This window comes from Lagopus leucura, unplaced genomic scaffold (assembly GCF_019238085.1).
Source record: "Lagopus leucura isolate 7727_CA_CO unplaced genomic scaffold, USGS_WTPT01 Super-Scaffold_100022, whole genome shotgun sequence".
Taxonomy (NCBI): domain Eukaryota; kingdom Metazoa; phylum Chordata; class Aves; order Galliformes; family Phasianidae; genus Lagopus; species Lagopus leucura.
Window position 1 is genome coordinate 8631695 of NW_024962275.1, and position 23995 is coordinate 8655689.

The 23995-nt window shown below is 50.2% G+C and overlaps 1 protein-coding gene across 1 annotated transcript in view; it reads right to left on the reverse strand.

Moving 5' to 3' along the window:
* Positions 1-13039: 13039 nt before the first annotated feature.
* Positions 13040-23995, reverse strand: part of PNPLA7 (patatin like phospholipase domain containing 7) — a 118543-nt gene continuing 107587 nt past the window's right edge. Inside the window, exons 33-36 of the mRNA XM_042878729.1 lie at positions 23715-23825; positions 18996-19080; positions 14602-14705; positions 13040-13764 (exon numbers count right to left, since the gene is read on the reverse strand). Coding sequence (XP_042734663.1) covers positions 13684-13764; positions 14602-14705; positions 18996-19080; positions 23715-23825 — 381 coding nt within the window. The 3' untranslated portion in view covers positions 13040-13683. The remainder of the gene's footprint in view (positions 13765-14601; positions 14706-18995; positions 19081-23714; positions 23826-23995) is intronic.

Sequence of the window (23995 nt, forward strand, 5' to 3'; positions counted from 1 at the left end):
AGAGCTTGTTCAAATACAGTCCCAAAGATAGTTCTGATCATTGTGAACAGTTCTGAACCAGCTAGGATACAGAACACTCAGACCCGTCTTAAGGCCAACTCTTACCCAGCTATTTTTAGTTAAAAATCTAATCAGTAATTATCAGGGCTCTCAGTATACACCTCTCAGCCTTTCCTTCTGTTATGTGACAGGTACCAGCTTAGACACACTAATGAGTACAGTTTTGGCAGGAGGGGGAATCAGACCATGTTAGACCTTGTTCACTCACCCAGGCTACAGGTTACAGAGAGGGAACCTTCTCCTCCACCCTTGTAATTCTTTGCATTTGCCCAAGTCTTCTTATTTTGCCAGCATTATAAAGAAGCCAAACATTATTTTGTATTACCTGTCTGTTCCTGCACAAGGCAGCAAGGTCTGTAGGCAAGGCCAAGACAGAAGCAGCTCTGTTCCAAAGAGGAGATTTGGAAGGGGGAATTTGTACTCAGCTGGGCGTGGAGACATGGACAAGCAGAACCTTTCTATCCCACAGATGGAAAAAACCAACACCAAAGCAGGCTGTGGAGCTTTGCTATCCACACATAGCTATAAACTGGGGAGGGAGGAAGGAGGAATATAAGGGCTCTTGCGCCCCTTTGGGATGGGTGCAGCAAATGCAGCCAATGCTCAGGGAAAATCCCAGCACCAGCATCATCTTCTGGCACAGGGGATTTCATGGGCATGGACAGCCAGGCTGCATCTCGCTTGAACCCCAGCCACAGAGCCGCTACAGAGCTGCTTTGTCAGCCCTTGCTGGCCCTTCCAGAGGGGGTCAGATGATGACTCAGAGCAAGAACTCTTCTAAACCTGGTTTCCCACTGGGAGATTCCCATATTAGCACTAAATTGGCCTGGGTCTGTCTGGCTTCACGAGAGCAGACGTTGCTGTGGCTGACATTCTGAGCGAGACGAAGATGACAAAGCTGTGGGATTTATTTTGCCTTCTTGTCCAAGAGCCTTTGCCGGAGTCTTACCAGCTTTCTGTGAGCTGACACTGGATGTGAGGAGGATGGTTTCAGCTTGCACTGCCATGAAGCAGCCCCTCTGGGCAGGCAGTGCCTTCCCAGGCTCCCACTGCACTGCAGCACCAGCCCTGGCACGGCCCGTCCCTAGCGGCAGGCATCACACTACTTAAAGAAAATTATGTTGCCGGCCTTTTCATTATCTTGCCCAGCAAATGTTCCCATGAAAAATAGGCCTAATTATCTACCCACATTCAAATTACTCTAAGATGCAATTTCCTTCTACTCTGTGGGGTTTGCTTTCCTTCTGTGGATCTTATGATTGAAATACACTCAATTAGCTATTACTCTGCTGGCTGAAATCTTGATGTCTCCATCCAGATCTCACAGGCATTACAACAACCCAGTACCAAAAGCTCATATGCAAACCACACAAAGGTCTCATCACTCTGTCTTGCCTGTTATTTATTAGGTTTGTATTGCAATAGACTGAGAAGCCCAGTCTGGATTGAGAGCTTTTTGCAGTGTGTAGCAGTGAGCAAACCTGCTTTAAAACATGGCCCAGGAGGCTAAAATAATTTTCGAAATACAAACTGTGTCTGGTGCCAGGTTAACTGGAGCCAGGAAGACTCCTGTGCACAGCCTTGTTAATATACACGTAGACCTATTCCTATCACAGCATCATAGAATGGCCTGGGTTGCAAAGGAGCACAGTGCTCATCCAGTTCCAACTCCCTGCTGTGTGCAGGTCACCAACCAGCAGCCCAGGCTGCCCAGAGCCACATCCAGCCTGGCCTTGAATGCCTGCAGGGATGGGGCATCCACAGCCTCCTTGGGCAACCTGTGCCAGTGCCTCACCACCCTCTGATGAAAAACTTCCTCCTAATATCCAACCTCAACCTCCCCTGTCTCACTTTAAAACCATTCCCCTTGTCCCATCACCATCCACCCTCACAAACAGCCGTTCCCCCTCCTGTTTATCCACTCCCTTCAAGTACTGGAAGGCCACCATGAGGTCTCCCTGCAGCCTCCTCTTCTCCAAGCTCAACAGGCCCAGTTCCCTCAACCTTTCCTCATAGGAGAGGAGCTCCAGCCCTCTGATCATCTTAGTGGCCTCCTCTGGACCCATCTAAGAGCTCTGCATCTTTCTTGTGATGAGGGCCCCAGGCCTAATAAATTCTAATAAGGTTCAGGCATTCATGGTTGAACAAGAACAAGTCCAACCCATCATATAAACAGTTCCATCTTCTAAACCCTCTGCCCTTTCCCAAATTCCACCTTGAACACAAGCAGAGTGTTTCCCACTGCTCTGTCCTATATTACTGTCTGTGCACACTCACTCTCCATTTTATACCAGCAGAAAACTCCTGCTTGCTCCTTAGTCAGTTTTCAGACAATTTGCCTGAGCACATGGAGGAGCGAGCTGGGCTGGCAGCAGTGCTTGCAGGCAGCCTGAGCACATCATGGCAGCTTCCAGCCCATGCTGTGTCAGATTGGAGCACACAGCAGGTCTGTGCTGCCTGACCCTCAATGAGCCCAAGGGAGTTTGAGCCCCATCGTACCCTCCTGTGTCACTGACAGCACATCTACTGTTAGTGCTAATGCTACCACCAGGGGATTTCATGCTAGTGTTGGCACTGAACAATACTGAGCAGCTGTGCAGATACTCTCAATCAGTACAGGTAAGAGAAGCTTCTAAAGACCCAAAACAAAGACCCAAAGCAGCACAGGAGACTGCTGCAGTCTGTGTCCATGGTTTGGGTGGGTTAATTTCAAAAGCAATGTACACTTGCAGCCTGGAAGGCCAACAGTACCCTGAGCAGCATCAGAAGAAAGGAGGCCAACAGGGCAGACTGTCCCCCTCTACTCTGCCCTTGTGAGGCCCCAGCTGGAGTGCTGCACCCAGGTTTGGGGCCCCCAGTACAAGAAAGAGATGGAGCTGATGGAACGGCTCCAGAGGAAGGCCACAAAGATGATCAAAGGGCTGGAGCACCTCTCCTATGAAGAAAGGTTGAGAGAGATGGGCTTGTTTAGCTTGAAGAAGATAAGGCTCTGGTGGAACCTCATTGTGGCCTTCCAGTACCTGAAGAGAGCTTACAAGAAGGAGGGGGACTGACTTCTTATGCGGCCTGATAGCGATAGGACAAAGGGGACTGTCTTTAAACTAAAAGATTTTGGCTAGATGTTAGGGGAAAATTTGCTATTCAAAAGGCTGCAAGGTGACAGCGAACACAGTGGGTGCCCATCCCTGGAGGCATTCATGGTCAGGCTGAATGGGGTCCTGGGCAGCCTGACCTGGCGGTTGGCAACGTTGCCCACGGGAGGGGTTGGAACTGGGTGTTCTTTAAGGTCCCCTCCAACCAAAGCCAGTCTGTGATTCTGTGAAAGGAGTGCTCCTACAGCTCTGCAAAGGAAGTCACTGCCCAGGAGACAAAGAATTTGGATGAGACCCTTTATCTCAGATCCACGAGAGCTGCCAGCAGGACAGCAGGCATTTTAAGAGCAGCGTTATATTATTTTCCTCTTATTTTCTTAAAATAATACAACAGGTAGAGATAAATATAAGAAACCTGGCAGTCAGACAAGCATCATCTATAGCACAAGGGAAGATGAGGAGGATAGTAACATTTCACTCCTTCTGGCTAAATTAGTGCCTTCACATGACATATGACATTGACATAAGCCATTCCCTGAGAATAAACTGCAGTAAATATAGCCAATCATCATAACAGAGGAAACAACGTAGTTATTTCATACAGGAAAAATATTCCTTAACCTCTGTGCTGTGCAGTCACTGAAACATGGAAGCAAAGGACCTCTGGAGGTCTGTGGTCCTGCTGCCTGCTCAAAGCACAGCTGTGACCTGCACCAACACAGCATTTCTTATCCAAGTTGTGACACACTTTCCGGATGCACCGTTCCAGAGTGATGTGTTCCCATGCTGCACCACCTTCCCAGGGAAAAGAAGCTGGTTTTGTACCTACCAGAGACACTTTTTCTTCCAGGATTCTTCAGCACTGGCAGGAGCCGTTCCTTCAGCAGTCACGGAGGTGCAGGACATGGCCCAAAGCAATGGAGGTCTCTCACGGTTCGGATTCCCAAGCAGCTCCAGGAGCTGTCACTGATAGCTCAACGATTCAGTGATTACTCAGTTTTTGCCCCATCCACATCCCAGTACTTCACTGTTTGGCAAAATAACAACACGACTTTGTTCTGACATTGTTGGAGCCCCGCGGGAGAAATGTTGAAGTCCAAAGTGGCTGTGTTGTATTTAAGACAGAAGGGAAAATGTTGTTGTTAGAGGAGAGTTGGTGTGAGCTGTCTCTGTAAACAGCCAACCACTGAAAGCTCAAATCCATTCCCTGCACCATGCCCAACGTTGCTGTAATTTGAAGTGCTGCACACAGGAATGAAATCTGCTGTTTTGGACTTTTTCTATTACTGTTAGGATTCAGGCAGATCTGGAAATGCCTCACTCACACTCTGCACAGCCCAGGACATGGCAGAGCCCATCTTGCTCTGATGAACTTCTGCCTGGCATGGGGCTCTGCAAGGAAGTGGCAGCCATGAGCTGATCCTGCAGAGAGTGAGGCCAAGGAGCAAGGAGAGAAGGCGGAAATGCGCAGGGAAGATGACTCAGAGAGCTCAGCTGGAGGATGATAAGGGATGCATTTAGCCTTTCCCTCCTGGTGGGCGGAAGGAAACTATTTGTGATGGTTATGGCAGAAGGAGTGAGAAGCTGAAAGGGAGGTGAGGAAAAGAGAGCGGGGCTTTGCCATATTGTGTGTTTGTGTTTACAGGGCTTTCCATAGCTCCTTTGTGGCCTGAAGTGCATACCTGAGCCCACACTAATGACAAGAAGCAGCTCCGGGCATCATGGGGAGCTGCACACACATTCAGGGCTGTCAGCAGCTCCTGACCACAGCGAGGATGTATCAAAATAGGCACCATCCATTGCTGCTGAGGCATCACGCAAAGATGCAGCCACTGAAGAGCCGTAGGTTAAGATCCTGTTGGCAAGGATAACAAATTCCACATCTGCAAATATAATAGCCCAGAGCACAGGATATGGTGTGTGCACAGTGGAAGGGTCCGAGCTGCCCTGTGGGGAGGAATAGGAGCAGTTGCTACAGTGAAATCAGATGGGCTGAGTGGGATTTGGCCAGGGCTCGGGACAGGCAGCAGCTGAATCTGTCACTGCTCCACAAGACCTGTGTGCAAATCTTCAGCAGAACTGGAGCCAACGGCAGCGTGCTCATGTGGAAAAGGTGAATGTCATCGGGTGAGAAATGGTGCAGCAGCGTGCCACGGTGTGCAGCCAGCACAGGGCTGGTACCACGTGGGATGGAGGATCTGGCCCAGTTCTGGCCAGGGTGGAGATTTGGGCCGGCTGGGCACAAAGAGACACCAGGAGCATGGTGCAGAAGTGCAGCCTATGAGCAGAGGCTGAAAGAAGAAATGGCTCTTCCAGGAGAAGTAAAGAGCTGGGGAGAGCCACAGCAGCAGTTCTGTCAAAGGCTGAAGGAAGGTCAGCATGAGCAGCAGTGGGGAAACTCAGACAAAACAAAAGGTGTGTGATACTGCAGACAGCAAAGCGAGGCATCAGGCTGCCGGGGGGACGCATGGCTGCCACAGAGGGCACAGCTTAGCACCATTTCACCACTTGTGAAACCAGTAGTCAGATTTCACAAAGGTTTTAAAAGTCATGAGGAAAACTGAAGGGGAAAAAAATCAACAACTGTTAGAGTGGGAAAATTAGCAGTTCTTCCAGAGGAACTTGCAATACATCACAAAAGCTAATACTGCACAGCAGAGAAAATGTAATTTTGGCTGAAGAGCCATCCTCTAAGTTGGTAACCTGAAAACAGCAACTGGGAGCAAAGAGACAGTATATACAAAGAGGAATAAGGTAATAAAGACCAATCAATGCATAGCAATCACCAAAGTGAGTTATGAGGCAGATATTGATAGAGGCAGGTAAATGGACAAAGGAAAATCCGTAGCTGGCAAAGCCACGAGCAGTGAGCAGTTGTTCTCTAAACGTATCAGGAACAAGAGAACACTGCAGGCTCCGTGTTGCTGGAGGAGCATTAGCAGTTTGGTCAGACACAACCCCTGGGCGTCTGCAGCCCGTCCTCACGCTCGGGGCAGGGCTGATGCTGATGTGACACCGCCTTGCTCACAGTTCACCTGGACCAAATTAGAACCCTGCCTGCATAGAGGAGCCGTGGTGTTTCCACACTAGGAGGTGCACTGCTGCCAACAAGGCACTCACCGTTCCCTTCTGCTTTTAGAAAGGTTGACAATGTCAGACGTGAAGTGGTGCGGTACTCCCTGACCTGCTAACAGTGGGGAGCATGAAGGGTGGATCTGTGGAGTTCCTCCATCAGCAGATGTGTGTGATTTGCACCTGAGGCCCTTCAGCAGTGAGCCAAGCTGAGCTGTGCTCTCATGGCAAGTATGGGGACATGCCAAGCTCAGCAGGATGCTCTGCCTGCCATAAGAGCGCATGGGGCCAGCACGGCGCTCAGACAGAAAAATGGAGACACAGGATTCAATTAATATTGAATTTGAGGATTAAAATTATACCTATCAGTGGGGTCTAATGGAAAATGTCTTGTCAAATGAGCTTCGTTTCATCCTGTGAGAAAATTGCAAGTTTGTAGATAAAGGTTGCCATGTTGCCATTATTTGCTTAGCTTTTGGCAGCGTGCTTGACTTGATATCATATGACACCCTAATTACAAATTTAGCTCTATACAATCTCAATAAAGCCCCCATTAAATGGATGGAGAGCTGTAAACCCATCTCCAAACAAGGAGTCATCAGCGCACAGAGATGATTTAGAGGGATTCTGCGGGATTTGGTCCCAGCCTGACACTAATCAATGTTTTCATTGATTGAGAAATGAGCACAAAACACAGCTGATGCATTATACAGCTGCTGGAAGCAGAAGGACTGGCGCTGAATAATTGTGACAGAGAAGTTGTACAGAGCAACTGGGATCTTCTCCGTGCACAAACCCATCTCAGTTGGCAGAGTTAAAGTAGGCCAGCTTTCCAGCAGCGATGGGGGAAATGTTTCATCCAAAAAAGACACAATGCAAAGAAATCCAGGCATTGTCAGGGGAAGGTAAGTCAGAAGGAATCTCGTCTGCAGCGCCCCAGCAACACGGCTCTGGCTCCAGGTGTAGAAAGTAGAGGCGGAGGATGAGAAAAGCAGCACCGACCTGCCTGTGCTTTCCTGCAGCACAAGGAGAGCTGGCCACAGAGAGCACAACCAAAGTGCCAAAGAAGGGATAGAAGAAGCCTTTGAGCTGCCCTGTGGGTCCCTGCAAGCCGTGGGGCTGCGGAGGCCTCCAGCCCACAGCCTTCCAGCAGTTCTCCCATGCAGAACCCAGCCGTGCTGATCCCAGCAGCACACCCCATGCCTGCCTGATGCCCTCCTCCTTGTGTGACACTACAACAAATGCACTCTCCTAAGGGAACAAAATCTGCTTTGGTGTTTTTTTTTTTTTTTGCATCGTACTGGGGTTATGGTGTTGTCCTCTCTCCTCCACCTTATTTTGCAGTAACTAACAACTCACACATTTATAACTACAGGAAGATGGGGCTGGTTTCTGGGACAGCTGAAGAGCTGGAGATGAGATGCCCAGATTTTGCAGGACGGGCTCTCCAAACAGCCCACTGCAAGTTGCCTTGCAGGGACTTACACCACCAGCTGAGATGTGTCTGGGGGGTTGATGTGGCCCTGCAGCCCCAGGTGAGCTTTTCCATTACCTGCTCCTGAATCATCCCATCACAGCAGCCCAAGGACCCTGGAGACCATCCTGGATGGGGCTGGGATCGAGGTCAAAGTCTGACCCAATGGGGCTGCAGCCCTTTGCAGCTGCTGGGGAATCGCTCAGCTCTGCCTGTATTTTTAGCTCCGTCTGCCACATCACTCGAGTTCACGGCATGACCTAGTTTGGCAACACAAAGCACTCGTGCAGCTCCCACCCTGCCAGGTCCCCCTCTGCTCTGCAGCACGCCGGGGAGAACATCAGTGGCCCTGCGAATGGCTCCCTTGGGAGCTCTCCTCTCTGTGCATCAGCACATATGGTATGGGGCAGAATGGGGAGAGGAGGAAGAGGGTCCCTATGGGGCTTGGGCTGCCTGCAGAAAGGACACGTGCAGGGCCCCGGCTGGGATCTGCTCTGCAGAAACATGACAGCCTTTGTGCTGAGGCTCTGCATTTTACCTTGCCTTCGGTGCTCAATCAGCAGCTCCTCAGCAGTGTGGCACAGCCTGGACTCAGCTCCCCAGGTTGGGCTGCCTTCAAGCCCCCAACTCAGCTCCACAGCTGACCACATCCTCAGTCAGGAGCAGAAGTTCTTTCCTACCACACATTTTGTGCTGAGGAATGGCTGCAGAGTAAAAAATGGCAGTCTTTGGCACTTAGAAAAGCTTTCCTGACACATGAAGAACACTGAAAGGTGCATTGCTCTCACCAGAGAAAGGCTCCAAAAGTGCAAACTCCACAGCTTCTGCGAGGCTTTTGGGAACTGAAATGTTAACCACCCAGCATGTGCTGCAGCCCCACAGCCACATCCCGGCACTGCTCTGTGATGCTCACACAACCTCTGCAACAGCTCCCTCCCACCTCATTACCCCCAAATCCCAGGGGTGCATCACATTACCAGCCAAGCTCTAAAGGCTATTCAGATTTTTGTTAAAAGCATTCTATTTCCAGCAGAGAAATGAGCAGAATGGAGGGGTTTCACAGCCACCAGGAGACATAGCACCATGGCCAAGCCACGGGGCAGTGGTTCGGGGACCCTCTGATGTCCTCCAGCTCTGCAGCAAGGAGAGCAGTCACCCTTCAGCCTCTTCCAACAATTTCAACTCCCAATCACAGAATCACAGAATCACAGAATCACCCGGGTTGGAAGGGACCCCAAGGATCATGTAGTTCCAACCCCCCTGCCTAGCAGGGCCACCAAACATACACATTTAGATCAGGTTGCCCAGGACCCCGTCCAACCTGGCCTTGAACACGTCCAAGGACGGGGCATCCACAACCTCCCTGGGCAGCCCGTTCCAGGGCCCAACCACTCTCCTTGTAAAGAACTTCCCCCTAACATCCAACCTAAATCTTCCCTCCTTCAACTTGGATCCATTTCCCCTCGTCCTGCTGTTATCAGCCCTTTTGAAGAGTTTACTCCCCTCCTGGGTGTAGGTTCCCTTCAGGTATTGATAGGCTGCAATGATGTCGCCCCACAGCCTTCTCTTCTCCAGGCTGAACAAGCCCAACTCCCTCAGCCTGTCCTGATAGGGGAGGTGCTCCAGCCCCCTGATCATCTTAGTCCAATCCAGGCCTGCCATGTCAGACACCAGAGGAACAGATCCACACCAGGTGACAAATGGAAGCACCATGATGGGGCTGAGGAAAAGGAAGCCAGCACACATACCCCTCACTGCCACATCTGAGCACAGGAGAGCCATGCAGCCTTGCTGCATTCACACCCAAAGAGCAGAGATGATCCACAGAGGCACCACGAGGAGACTGAGTTTTGCATCTGGAAGGAGGTGGGTGCACACACACCCGAGATGAAGCAGAAGTGCCAGCTGACCACACTCTTCCTCCCCAAGCACAGTGGGGAGTGGGCACTGGGGGCAAGCAGAGCTCCTAGGGCAGCTCCCAACTGCCCACCACTGCGAGCACTGCACAGAGCTCATCACATCGTGCCTGGGGACACACAGGCAGGTTGGGCTGCTTCAGCCGGGCACCAGCCTCATTTGACACACTCCTCTGGGGCCGTGCATCACATCTAACATGACTTCTCTGAGGAAATGGACTGGCATTTATGGTATATTTATAATTAATGCACACTTAGGGATGTTGTTTGGTCCTAGATTGTACACTGCTTCAGTCGCTACACTGTAGGGCGGTGCTCATCCCTGCACAGACAGCGTGGACCGCTGGAGCTGCTGAGCCCACCCCTGGGCAGATGGCACAGCTAAGGACAAGGTTTCCAAAGCCAGCTATTTCCAGCAGCTTCCTCAGCACTCGCACTGGTGGGTGCTGCCTTCAGCTCAGCACTGTGCTGGGGAGCTCAGGCTCAGCACAGCACATTTCTCTGTTGAGGCTGCGTCAGAGAGAACCATTGCTCCTCGCTGACAACCCCGATGGCATTTCCAGAGCTGGAGGCCTGTCTGCTTCGTGATCTCTGTGTTCCTGTCCTTCACCCCCTGACGGTGTGAGATTTAATTAAGAGCCGCCCCTGCTGGCTCCAGCTGCAGCAGAGGACAGTGATGGAGGCTGAGCCAATTACCTGTGACAGCAGCACGTGTGAGCTCTCAGTAACGCTCACGCCCCAGCTGTGCGCCCAGGGCTGCTCCTGCAGGGCATGGCACATCCCCAAGAACAATCCTGAGACAGAAATTAAATAGATTTATGATATCATCACTTCTAAAACCAAGACTTAAACCAAGATATTAGTAAGGCTTTGGTTTAGCTTTCCTTTTCTTCTTTTATATACATGCAAATGCTTTTATTGTAATTGCTAATATCACTTTTTCCCCTCAAAGCCCTGACCACAGACAGAGAGGTGGCCTGGCAGCGCTCCATGCCCCATGTTGGGGCGGGTGAGTGGCCAGCGTTTCCACAGTGCTCCTGTGGAAAGGAAGATTGCAATCTCTGGCAGTGGCTGCTGATGGGAATCTGTCCTCTGCTACCATCAGAAGCCACACCATAACATAGCATTTACCAGACACCTTAAAATCCCCAATTCCACACTCTCCAGCTCTCTGCTTTCCCACTGAGAGAGCTGGCACACCAGGCTGTGCTTTGCCCAGGCTCTCAGCATGGTGGGTGCTGGTCTGGCCTCATGGAGCATCTGCAGAGGAGGAAAACATTTGTCATATTTTTTATTTGCTGATTTTATTACTGGTTCCTACTCACAGCAACAGTAAATTAAACCCCAAAGCGCAGCAGGGCCCGTGCATTGTGTCAGCTTAAACACAGCACTTGGGCAGCACACAAGGAGAGCGACATGCTGGAGGAGGTCAGGGGAGCACAAGCAAATAAGATGAGATTAATTTTGGAATAATGCAGAGAGAAAATGATGTCTGCCAAGGAAGGAGCTTTGCAGGGCACACAGCCCCATGCACCTCTGCTCCTCACAGTAAAGCACGAGCAGCTCATTATGGGGTCACAGCTCGTGCCCAGGGAGCTGCAGCACAAACATCCCAAACAGCACACACAGCGTGAGGCCAAAGCCCTGCTCCTGCCCAGGCAATGCCTACCAGTAATTTTGGAAGAGGTCTCCCAGGTGCCACTGGACAACAGCAGTTTGTTCCTCTTTCCAAACCCTTCAGCAAACAGCTGTGTTTACCCTGCTGTGTAACAAAGCAATTAAAGGCATTCCTTACCTGCACTGCCAATGGGGACAGCAGTGCCACAGAGCCTGGCTGCAGCATCCCCTTGCTGGGCACTGCTGGTGGCTGAGCTGTCAGCACTTGTCCTACGAAGACCATGGCCAGAGCTGGAGCCCTGGGCAGGGCTGGGTGCTGGGGTGGGCAGGAACTGTTTGAAACATCCAAACAAACCCTTATGGAAACACACGTGAGCACACAGAGCATTAGGATGCCCTTGGGTGCAATTCTTTCCTGCAGGAAGATTTGGGGGTTAAGTACAGTACGGGATGGGGAGCCAGTGAGAGGCATGAGGCTGAATCACTGATGCAGACCCTACTGCCCAACCGAGGAGCAGAACACAGCCGGCAGGAAAGCAAGCCAGGAAAACAACCCTGCTTTTAAAATTGTACAGAAATTGTTCTACAATCCTCTGCACAGAAGGAGGGACTGCTTCAGTGTTCAGGGCTCAGCTATAGAGAACACATCTAGGAAAAAAGCTGTGATAAATTATTTAGAACAGACATTTAGCCTCACATGAAAGGTTTATACGCTGTCTTCTGAACAACTACATCTGAACTAAGTGCTATCTCCCCATGGAATGGGGCACGAGGTGAACACAGTGCCTCTAATTAGCACACCCAGGAACCCTGCGTTCTGTTTCCTGCAGCTCCTTCTCCCCATGCTGATGATCCCATCGGTGCACACGCAGGCTCTGGGAGCAGAACCAGCTGCCGGGAGGCGTGGAGGTAGGGCTCAAAATTTGGCCAAACACAAAGGGACAGCAGAGCCATGCAAGAAGCGCTGCGCTCGGGCTGACAGAGCAGCTGTCTGTCTGGAAAACAACATTCTGTTCCAGGTTGCTTGGCAGCTGGGGCAAGAGGAACGAGCAGAACCATCACTGCCATGGGAAGTGCGGCACAGGTGTCTGACAAACTGCATCCGCCCACTGCCGAGAGGCTGGAAGGTTCCAGAGATCCACCCTCTGCTAAAGGCACTTCTGCTTTTCAAGGAAGGCTGAAGACCAGGAGAGGTTCAGAGCACCTCGGAGGATGAGTCTGCACTCCTGCCCTATTCATCGGTTCCCAGAGAAGTTCCTGTACTGCAGCCACCTATCAGTGCAGATGTTGGAGGGACTTGCATCTCTTTTGCATCCCCTCTTCAGAAGAGCAAAGCTCAGCTGAGCAGAACATGCTCCTCTTCCACTGCTCAGAACTGCTGTGCAGTTACAAAGCAAACGCCCCTTCTGTAACAGCTGCAAGGTGCAGACCCCCATGTGCTTCCCATCCGTCCCAGGCCGCCACCATCAGAGGAGCCTTTCCTCTAACAGATATGAGCACCACCGATCTCAACCAGAATTATCCCCAACTCCACCTCCACCTCAAAAGCCATTTAGAGTTTTATTTGAAAAAACGCATTCCTTTCAATAGCAGGAAACAACCTGCTGTCATTTTTTGTGACAGAGGAGCTGCTGTCCCGAATGAGGGCTGCACATTCACCAGCACAATGGAGGGAGTGGGGATGCTGAGCTTCCTCACATTCTGGCAGCTTTCTGTGCTCAAAACCAGAAGTCAGAATACCAACTCTTAACATAACCTGACTGGCATTGGGTCCCACAGAGAGAAACCTGCCAACAACCACACAGGCATTTAAATCCAGCAGAATAACTTTATTTGCCAGGGCAAATACAGCCAAGCAGGGACTCCAGAGTTGCCTGGCAAAAGTCAGCACTACGATTTGTCTGTAAATGTTCTGTTGATGGCTTAAGGATACACGCTTCATAGCTAGTGTTCACGTTAATTGATTTCTTGGCTTGAGATTGGAAGTTAAATACATTCAGAGTGGCTCCAGTCAGAGCACTGCTCCCAGGTACCTGACTGCAACTCACTGAGGAGTTAATTACAGTTACCTGATTCATGTGAAAAGTAAGCAGTGATGCTCTGCAAATCCCCTCCTCTCTCCAATGCAGCTGCATGGAGCCTTTCATCAAGGGACACGGGAGGACGACGTTCAATGATCCTTTGGGCCTCGCAGTAAAAACCAGTAACTAAAACACACAGCAGCCAAAGGCAGCACGGACTGCACGTCCCCAGCATGTTCCCACTCTGCCAGTCCCAGAGTGATGAAGGACCAGCCATTGTGCCAGCACAGCCCAGAGCTGGTGCTTTGTGCTGGCAGCTGGATGCCACACACCCTGCCTGGAGAAAGGCGAAAGCTTGCTTAATCTCATCTAGATGTTTTCTTTTTTTAATGTATGTAAATACAAACAAGATGCAGCTGTTGCACTCGGTGCTAGGCTGGCTCTCCCGTGCTGCTTGCCTGGCAGTCTGTGTTTGGGAGATTCTTGCGCTTTCTTATCTGCACATCTTCATCCTGAAGGAGCAAAAAGGCACAGTCTCATTTTTCAGCATCATCTTTGAGCTGGTTAAAATCTGCCCTCTGTTCCTCTGTCTCATTTTTGTCCACCAACCATTACCCACCAGAGATCAGCCCAGTAAACAAAACCCTTCACACCATCACTCCAGCTCCCTCCTCACAACATTGCAGCCCTCTCACATCCTCAGACTGGCAGCTGCCCAAACCATTCACACGCTCCCACTGGAAAGCTCTCGCTCCAACACAACAGGCAGCTTCAGCTTTCAAGCCTGCCAGCTGCTCAACCTGGAGTAAGGAGACATCTCTGTGAGGGAGCTCTGCTGCTCGGGCTACAGGCAGCACCACAAGAAGTGAGGCTGCACGACAGGTTTTTCCCAGGGTGGACCTGAGCTCCCACAGCATTAATAGCTGAGGTGTAAGGCACCTCTGGAAGATACAGTATGATTTCCTACTCATACAGCGCTAACTTTAATGCAGATCAGGTCGTTCAGAGACTTATTTACTTTTCAGGAGGGTATCTGCAAGGATGGAGTTTTCAGCATCTCACACTCATCTGCACACCCCTTGCAATACACAGGTGTGCTTACTGTGCAGTGTCCTTGTATTGAGTCAAGACTTCCCTGACTGCAAGCCCTGTCTGCCACCCCTTGACTTTTTCCTGAGCATCTTGGACACCTTCTCAGTAGCACTCAGCTACAGGTAGCAGAAGACAGCAGATGCCCTCTTTGCCTCCTCTCCTCCAACCTGGAGAAAGCAGCATCCCCAGTCATCCTGACTCTTCTAGCTCATGCCAGCAAAGATGCAGCAACAGCCCATTTCCAGGGCACTTCGTACCGAGTCAGTTTCGTCTTCAGCCTGGTTCCGTATGAAATGAATATAATCATCCTTCTGGTTGTCCAGAACTTCTTCCTCGTACTCAGTCTGGTAGTCTGACTCATCTAAAGAGAGAGGAGAGAAAAAAACATGGGTTTAAGCAGCATTCAGAGAGGCAGAGAAAGTGGAAGAGGAATGAAGGATAGCTGCCTCTGAGCAGCAGAGCAGCACGCGGTGACTGCTGGCCAGTTCTGAGCAGCTCAGTGAGCTCGACTGCTCGAACATCCGTCAGCTCTCCAGCCTGACCACAGCACGTCCTGTACATGAGCTGCTGGCCTGCAGCCCTCCAGAATCTAAAGAGCCTGGAGCAGGAGCAGTGAGATCCAAACTGCCTCTGCCAGTTCGGTGGGCACTGGCTGATGGGACCAAGCACAGTCAATGGGAGATGCTCCCACTTCCTGGTGAGTGCTTCCCATGGGGGACTTGCTATCTCTCCCCGCTCACTCCACACCTGCAGAATGCCTCTAAAGACACACCTCAGAGCTACAAGCCCTGCCTCCCCTGGACATGCTGTCACCGACTCACTGGCAACACAGACTTGCAAGCACAGGACCAGCTCTTCGTATTGCCAACCCCTTACCACCACAGAGATGATAATTACAGATCTCACAGCCTCTGCTCCACAGGGAACAGTGACATTTACACTCCCTCCTTCCCGCAGGGCACAATTGCCTCTCTCTCTGGTGATCCAGCAGATGAACATCATCGAGGGAAGCTCAAAAACCTGACCAGTGCCTTCACCTGACCTTAAGCAGCACTGCTGCTATTCAGACCTGAGCAGCAGCTCCTGTGCCTGAGTTAAAAACAAGATGATGCGGCCCTGTCCCCAAAAATGCTGCCACTTTTCACGCGTCCTTGTTGGCCTTTGCTGCTGCTTTCCTCTTTTCAACTCATTCCCCTCCTATACCGTGCTGTGGTTGTGGAACACCTTCCATGCTGAAGCCAAATGAAACACGTTGCAAAGGAAAACCTTCCATTTGCACAGTTCACAACTGAGTTGTTGAGGCACTCAGTTATTCAGAAGGCAATTTAATGCATTAAAATGGCAGTTTTCACACTAAGCTTTGTGCCACTGTCATGAATTCAGGTGCGCTTTGAGCTGCTTTTTCACTTTTTCAGCTCAGCACTGAGACAAGTGGCTCGTATTTGAACTGGATTCTTGATTAAGTATTTCTTTGGGGAACAGTCAATAGCATCTGCTCCGCGCTGAAGACAACAGCACAGTCTGTTCCACAGCATTTCCTTCTAACACGACCAACCACAACCAACTGCTAGATCATTAGAATGAAAGGCATTTGGCCACTTTTTTTTTCCTGTGGATCAGAGAATCTTCGTGAGCTCATACTGAAAACACTGCTGATAACCTTTGATAAAAACCCACTGGAGAAACAGGCATTCCCCTGAACAACAACAGACAGCACAAACAATACTTGTGGTTTTACAGCTCCATTAAAACTGATGGAATCAAGCCCCAGTCTGTATTTTCCAAACACTGTTCAGCATTCAGCAGGGCTTTATGTGGAGACTGAGGAAGAAGACAGGCCCCGTCCCTTCCCACCCCCTCACGCTGTGTCTGACACCTGAGGACAGGACTTGTCCCCCTCTCAGACATCATCCATTGCCCCTTTTGAGACTGAACCTGGGGCTCAGGAGATGACTGCTCCTGCTCTGACTGGCTCTGCCTGTTCACGCCACCCAGGAGCACCCAGTGGGACCACGGCTTCACTGCCCTTCAGCACACCGAACACTTCAGTTCCAAATGATCTGAAGTTATCAGGCAGAGAATAGGCAGACATGGGCAAGGCTGTCACAACAGCAAGCAATTGCTGACATTTATTCTATTTAAAGGACTCAGTAGCAGGCTAGCTGCTGCCATCACCAAAAGGTGATGATCCTGACCTCACAGAGCCAACAAGGAGGTTGCACTCTAGTGGCCCCAGACCTACCATCACTGGGGCACCACGCACACATGGAAAGGCAGCACACCACATGTGAAGAAAAAGAGCACTGCGTGGCTGTTTCAATAACCCATAGGCTTCAATGTAAATTTGGGGGAATCCAGTAGCTCATCCCAATGCAGGGTACATTACTGCTTTTTGATGTAAGTACTTTTTTTTAAGGAGCAAAGATGCAGAGGGCAACCTAGAGCCTGATAACTGCCTTTCCTGAGGCATTTTGGGATGCCTCCTGCTTCAGCTGTATTGCAGAACCAGGCATTTCAAACCGAGAGCAGGGTTTCTTTCTCCCCAGGTATTTCTCCCACGTGGCTGCTGCTGTTACAGGACGTGCTCTCATTCCGTCACTGCACGCAGTGAGCGTGCTACCTTACCTCACCCCAGGAAATGTGGCTATGGGGCTGGCCTGAAGCATTACTGCTTTGGAAAATGAGCAATGAAAGCTGCTGTGGGAGATGCCTGGCAGCCCATGCGACTCCGTCCTCAGAAAACCTCTGCAGGTGGGAGCGCAACCATGGCCACGGCTCAGCCCCTGTGCTCTGCTGGCCAAGGCTCTGTAAAATGCAATTACAGAAAAGTCCCAATCAAGTAAGTGCTCCTCTGAGGCGTTGTGATGCTGAACAAACACAGCCACACCTACTGCTGTGTCTCAGCTGCTGTTCTGTGTGTGCTTTTCCACGTGCTCGCAGTGCATGGACACCTCTGGGTCCCATGCAGGGCTTCCCGTGGCTTCCCCAGCTCACCTCCTCCTGATGGACCATCTCCTTCACTTCCTCCACTGCTTTTTAAACTGCTTTAATCATTTTCCTCAGTTTGCTCAAGAGTGAAAACTTCACATCATTCCAATGACTACAAAGTGCAGTGGAAGGGGAGAAGTGGCAGCAAAAAGGGTGAAGAGTCCCTGACCAGCAAAGCCTCCAGATCTAAAGCAGTGTCTTCCTCAGAGAAAAGGCATTGAAGTTTCTTCTTCGTTATCTTTCTTTAGAACAGAATTGTTGACAGAATTCCTTTATCCAGCCTAAGACCTGCTGTATGCTGCCAGGATGGGCCGGGCCTGCCTGAATCCCTGAGGACTGAGATCCCAGTCAGGAAAAGGCTGAAACTAGGTGATCTTCAGGGTCCCTTCCAGTCCAATCCAGTCCAAATCAATACAAGCCATTCTGCAGTTGTAGAAAGAAAACCCAATTGCTCCTTGTCTGCCAGTGGCAGTTCCCACCCAGGCTCCCAGGAAGCACAGGACAGCAGCAGACACACCAATACAGCAGCAAACCCCAAGGCTCAGGGCAGCACATGCACAGAACTGCCCACAGCCACTGGGGAGGCAGCCGCTCTGCCTCTGAGCTGCAGGACATCGCCTCAGGCACCAGGCAGTGCCACGCTCACAGGGACACCCTCACACCCCCAAAAGCCAGGCAGGGTTCCTTCAGGGAGCACATGATGTCCACAACATAAACACAGAACGTCCTTCCACACCTGCTGCCACATGCACAGCTCCCCATGCCATCCTCCCCCTACTACGGGGTTTGCAATCAACAGATCCCGCTGTGAGGACCACATGGCAACAGCCCCTTGTGTCCCAAATACCCCAAGCATAGCTCCTTGGTTAGGCCAAAATTTGCCACGTCTGCTTTTCATTACTCACATTTAATGACTTCACCCAGCAAAAAGGAAACCTTCCTAACAGGGCCAACAACCCAACTCTAAGTGGAAGCCCATCCCCGCAGCTCTCAGTGCTGATGCCTTCAATAACCATATGACATGAACTCTTCAACCTTACAGCACCTGCTTCAGACACTGCATTAATATTTTCTTCATCAGACATACGATTGCAATTAGCATTTCAAATTACCAGGGGGACATCTCTACAAGCAGTCACAGATGGGAGGACTGCTAACTTTAGATTTCTCTCTGCAAGAGCAAGAATCAGGAGGAAAGGGAGAGACTGATTATAAAAAGCTCCAGCCCTGGTGAAACACTCAGAGATTTTGGGCTCTGGAGCCTGATGCTGTTAAGTCAGCCCTGGGTTCTGGTTCTGTGTGCTCTGCAGTGCACATCTGAGGCTCAAAGCACTCAGGACTCACCATGTAAAAACGCAGGGCCATTATCTGTTCCTCATTAGCCCATCAGTGCTCTCCTAATAGGGGCGTGCATATGGCAGCTGAGCCCATGAGTCACTCTGGGTCTGATTCAAGGCAGCACGAAGCAGCCTTGCTTTAAGCCGCCCTCCTCCTTTTTCTAAAGGACACAGACCAAAGAGTGAAGCCAGCAGGGCACACAGGCAGCACAAGGAGGAACTGAAGTCTGTCTTTGCACAAGTTGACACGTGTTTTCTTTCGGTCAAATGAGGGTAACTGGAATAGGGCACACATCCACCAGGAACCCACACATCTCTGCACTCACCATCAGCCACGGCAGCTTTCACTGGCTCAATCCTGGACACAATTTCTGCCAGATCCGTGAAAGAGGTGCTGGGATAGGTCACGTTCTGAAACACAGCATTAAGGTTCAGGTATGTTAGCAACTGTCCACAGAACACCCAATTCAAGACCGTGCATAAGTGATACTGAACAGACAAAGTTCCAGACATACATCTGCCATGATTCCTCCCTCATTACTCACTGGTAATTCACTGGACAGTGACCCTGCAGCAGAGCTGTGCTGCAGATGGGCTTCCCAAGGGCAAGCAGGCGTGGGGACAAGGTACAACCAGCCCTTCTCCATCCATGCAGTATGAAACCTCACTAAAAATGTAGGAAACTGTCATGGCTCTCCGTGACAGAAACTATACAAAGGGCTACAAAGACAAGAACTGGAAGGTCTGGGCTCTGCAACAGACAGTGCTCCTGGTACTTGGTTGTTCACCACCACTCTGTGTTACTCTGTCAAAGGGAGCTGCTGGACCAGCTGCAGCCCCCAAGCAGATTTCTCCTTCCTTAAGGAGCCTGGTGGGAAGGAGAAGGCTCTGCAGAGCCATGGGAGCAGTGCAAGCAAAGCTCAGAATGGAGGGACCAGGAGCTGGCAGGGGAGCCCAATACTCAGGGCAATGCAGGGGCTGGAGGTGCTGCAGTGAGCAGGAGCCCAAGGTGAGAGGTCCACTTGCAGGGGGAATGCTCTGCACTGTAATTCCTCTTTGCAATAAACCCTTTCTATTTTCACTGTCTCACCCAAGCAGTGGCTTGAGCATTCTCTATTTCAAAGAGATGCCTGTTTCTCTTTTCATAAGACCCAGGTTAGGCATTTCAGGACCATTCTGGCCTTCCCACACCCTTGGGACGGGCACGAGGTGACCAGGTGGAAACCCGAACAGTCTGCCTATCTTCAAAACCAATCTGTTTCATTAGCACAACAGCAGCCTGCCCAGAGGAGAGGAGCTGGCAGGAGGCTCCCGATGGGCACCGGGCTGCCAGGAGTCACTGTGAGGGACTGCCCACGTGCTTCCAGCTAGAGCAGCCCCCTCACACAGCGTTTTTGTGAGCAACTCTTTGCTCTTCTGGCAAAAGCATCGGCACTGTGAATCACAACACAGCCCCCGCAGGGTCACAGCAGAAGCCCATTACAGCTGCAGCAGATTGCTCTCAGTTGCCCTCTAATCCATAAGCAACTTCTGATGTGATTTAGTACAGCCAGAGCAGGGTGCGGATCCGGGACAAACAGCTGCTGGCTGCAGTGGACAGAGAAAGGCCCAAACGGAATTAAAAAACAGCAGCATGAAATGAAACAGTGGTAGCTTAGGACACGCTTTTTATAATATAAAGAAGTACAGACGCTCAGAATAAGGTCTGACCATGAAGGAGCCAGCAGAAGGGTGAGTCAGTCCTGCTTCCCATGAATACGCGACCTGAATGGTCCCAGCACAGAGCCTGCAGATGGCCGTTCCCCAAGATGAGAGGACAACAGCATCCCTATCCTCACGTAGTGCCCACAGAGCACACGAAGCAATCACCTCAGCCTGAGGTGAGGACTCACCACGCCAACACACTGAGCCCAAAGGCCTTGTGCGCAGACTGGAACTGCGCTGGTGGGAAACCAGGTGACCGTCCATGCTCATCTGATGCCTTGCGAACTGGAATGCAATGCTGGACCACTTCCCCCAACACTTTTAAGGACAAGATCACTCTCCCATCAGTTAACGCAAGGAAAAGAAGCACCTCAGATTCATTTGAATCCTACTCTCCAACTTCCCCAATAGTATTTTCTCCTAGAAGGGAGAAAGTATTCTCTTCAGCATAATCTTTATTAAATAAGTGAGAGCATAGAGACAGTTACTATTGTAGTCTGCTGGAGTATATTTAGCTTCGACTATGAATAACATTTCAATAGACAAAACTTCCCCAAAGAGACCCAATTAGTGGTGCTGCACTGCTCTGCACTGGGAAGAATTGGGGCTGTTCACATGAACTTTATGTAAGGCTGCTGTTGTTCACGACTTCGGTATTTGCATTTTAAGGAGAGATAAATAGCAACTGAATGATGAAAGTCAGAAGTATCTAAATGCTTAAATATCCAGAGATTAAGTAAAAATTCAATGCTTGCAACATGGAATCGAGATGAAAAGCAGCCGAGCCAAACGCTCCAAGATGCTGAATGCTCCCGAAATAGCTGAAGAAGTAAAACATAGATCAAAACCTTTGCTAATGAAAGCAAGTTAAAAATATCAGCAGTTATCCCTGGAAGACAGCAGAGATAAAGGACTTAAGTGACTCTAAAGAACTAAGGAAAAAAAGCAAAGCACCCCGGTGGGAGCCTTCAATTCTTGTTATTTCGCAGAAATTAATCTACTAAAACAAAAGTCAGATTCAAACGCCTCTTTGACTCCAAGACAGGCAGACGGCTTTCGAGGCGCTCAGAACACAGCCCACAGCCCAGCACCAGGCCGGGGAGCAAAGTGAGCTGACAGCCTACTGGTCAGCCATCCTCACACCTCTGCATTTACCCCATTTTGGTGCCCCAGCAATCAGCGCTTCCTGCCTCGTTACAAAATGCTCACACGGAAACGCAACGCCAGGCTCTGTCTACAAGCACTGCATGACCTACTTGGCAGTGCAAGTGCCATAAAAAACAACAGGGGAGATGATGATGAATGTACAAAATCCTGCATGATGCACAGCTGTAATACTGTAACTTGACTGAAATATCAGCCTGAATGATTGCATCCCATCTCATGGGCAATTTTTAAAGAAGCCTTGGAAAGGTACATTTGTTAACAGCAGCGAAGATGTTCAAGCTTGTTACCAGCTGGTGATAAAAGTCAGAGGATGAAATAGGACACAGCCATTTCTGATGGACACGCACAGTTTTCTCTCCCTTGACTTCTTCTGCCTACTCACACACACAGCAGCACGTGCCCAGCTGAACACGGGCTCAGAGGCAGGATGGAGATCCCTCCTGCACAGCTCACACCAACACATCTCCAAGCCCAGCTCATCTTCCCAGTGAAGGCAGCAAGCTCTGGTACTCCTCAGGCTACTCTGATCAGCTGCTCATTTCTCACAAACCTCAGGCACCACCCTGCCCATCAGCAGGGTGGGATTAACCTGATGGTAGCAGGCATCAGCACTCACCCCCCATCACTTAGCTTCCTTCGCAGGGGCAGAGCTGAGGCTGCCATTCGCTATCCCAGCAGAGCCATTTTCATTTGTGACTCACACACCCTACAAACACTCGTCCCTCTCGGGTGACAAATGGGGATCTAAGGGCAACAAGCCAGATGTGGGTGTCTGAAAAACTGAGCTCTACTTCTTGTTGTTAGGCTAATGCCCATTGCTTCGAGGCTTACCCTTCCTCTCCCCTTGCTCACACCACTTCTCTTCCAGCTGAAGTGCTCAGCCACTGATCTCTGGAAGAGCTGCAAGCTCTTAATGTCATTTTTCACCTCTACTGACTCTCCTTGCTGAAGCTTACTACACTTACAATGCATTTTGGCAATCACTTACGATACTACTGCTAATTTCCCTATCTCTAAAAGACAATAAAGAAGAATTACTGGGTAAAACATGAAGCCTTTGTAGAAGTTGGGTTTTGAATCAGAGGAATTCAAAGGAAGTGAGGATAATAAGCCAATATATTATAATATAGTTCCCAAGTCCTCAAAAAGCTGGTAACAGTTTTCAGGCAGCCCACAGTTACTGCAACAGCTCTAGAGGCAGAATTCAATCCTGGAATTACAAACCCAAGAGCAATGCCTGAAATCAATACCAGTGATCCCAATTCACATCCTGTGCAACCAGCACTGGACAGCTGGTGGGAAAGCTGCTGCCTCAGCAGGGCAGTTTCCAGTACCGAGAACAATAACCAGGCACAACCTGAAGTTTGCTAACAAGAATAAATGAAAAAGTGATTCTTAAGGGGTTACTTGTGCCTAGTCAACATGACTCTGAGACGTGCATCCATGCCATAGGTGCAATGTGGCCCTGCACACACCATCCTTCTGCCCCAGCCCCTGCTGGGGCACAGTCACCTCTTCCACTGCAACACTCAGGGCAAGAACCAACTCCTCCAGCAGCATTTGGTGCCTGCATGCTGCTGACCCACACCAGAAGGGAGGAGAGGAGGTGGACATATCCACATACAGAGCTGTGCGTCATAAGGCGCTGGTTATGGGGTGAGCAGCCTCCTTCCTTCCAGTATTTTTGTGTTGTGAATACTTCTGGGTTACAAAGAAAGCATCAGTAATCTGCCAGAACAAGACAGCAAGAGGAGAGCTGACCTACAGAGGGCTACATCCATTCTTGGAACCTCAGAGACACTGTTGTGTTTGGTGAGGATGGGGGTGGATGTCTGCATGAGACAGCAGGGATGGAGACTGCTGTGTGGATGCATTTCTTTGTAAACGCACCTATCAAAACCACCTGGACTCAGGTGGAGCACACTTTGGTCACACTTGCAGCAGACAATGCAAGAAGTGCAGGACCTCATTCTTCACACCATGGCTCCAGGAAAGAAGTTTCTGAAAAACTGATCGCACCTCTTCCTGCCTGAAATACTTTTTGACTAATATGTGCACACTCACACACACAAAAAGACAGCACTTGAGGCAATCATTCTCCTTCATCTCCCTGACCAGCTTCTGGTGGCATCACATAGCTTTTGCAGAGCTGTGCAATTAAACTGAACACTCACATCAGAAGTTTTGGTTTTGTAGGTCTCTTGTCTGTCTCGTAGCATCTTGTCAAGGACGCCGGTCCTGGACCAGACACCAAATACAGTTTTCGCATGCTGATATCCCACTTCCTGGGAAAAAAGAAGAATCAAGAGGTGAAAAAAGGTGAAAACAAAGTTGTAGGCAATAACAACAGCAAAAAAAAACCACAAATATGATGTCACGTCCACATAAGTGCTGGAAATCCACAGGTCTGCCATAAAGGCTGGATCCAATTTTTGGTGCTTTCCAGCCTTTAGCT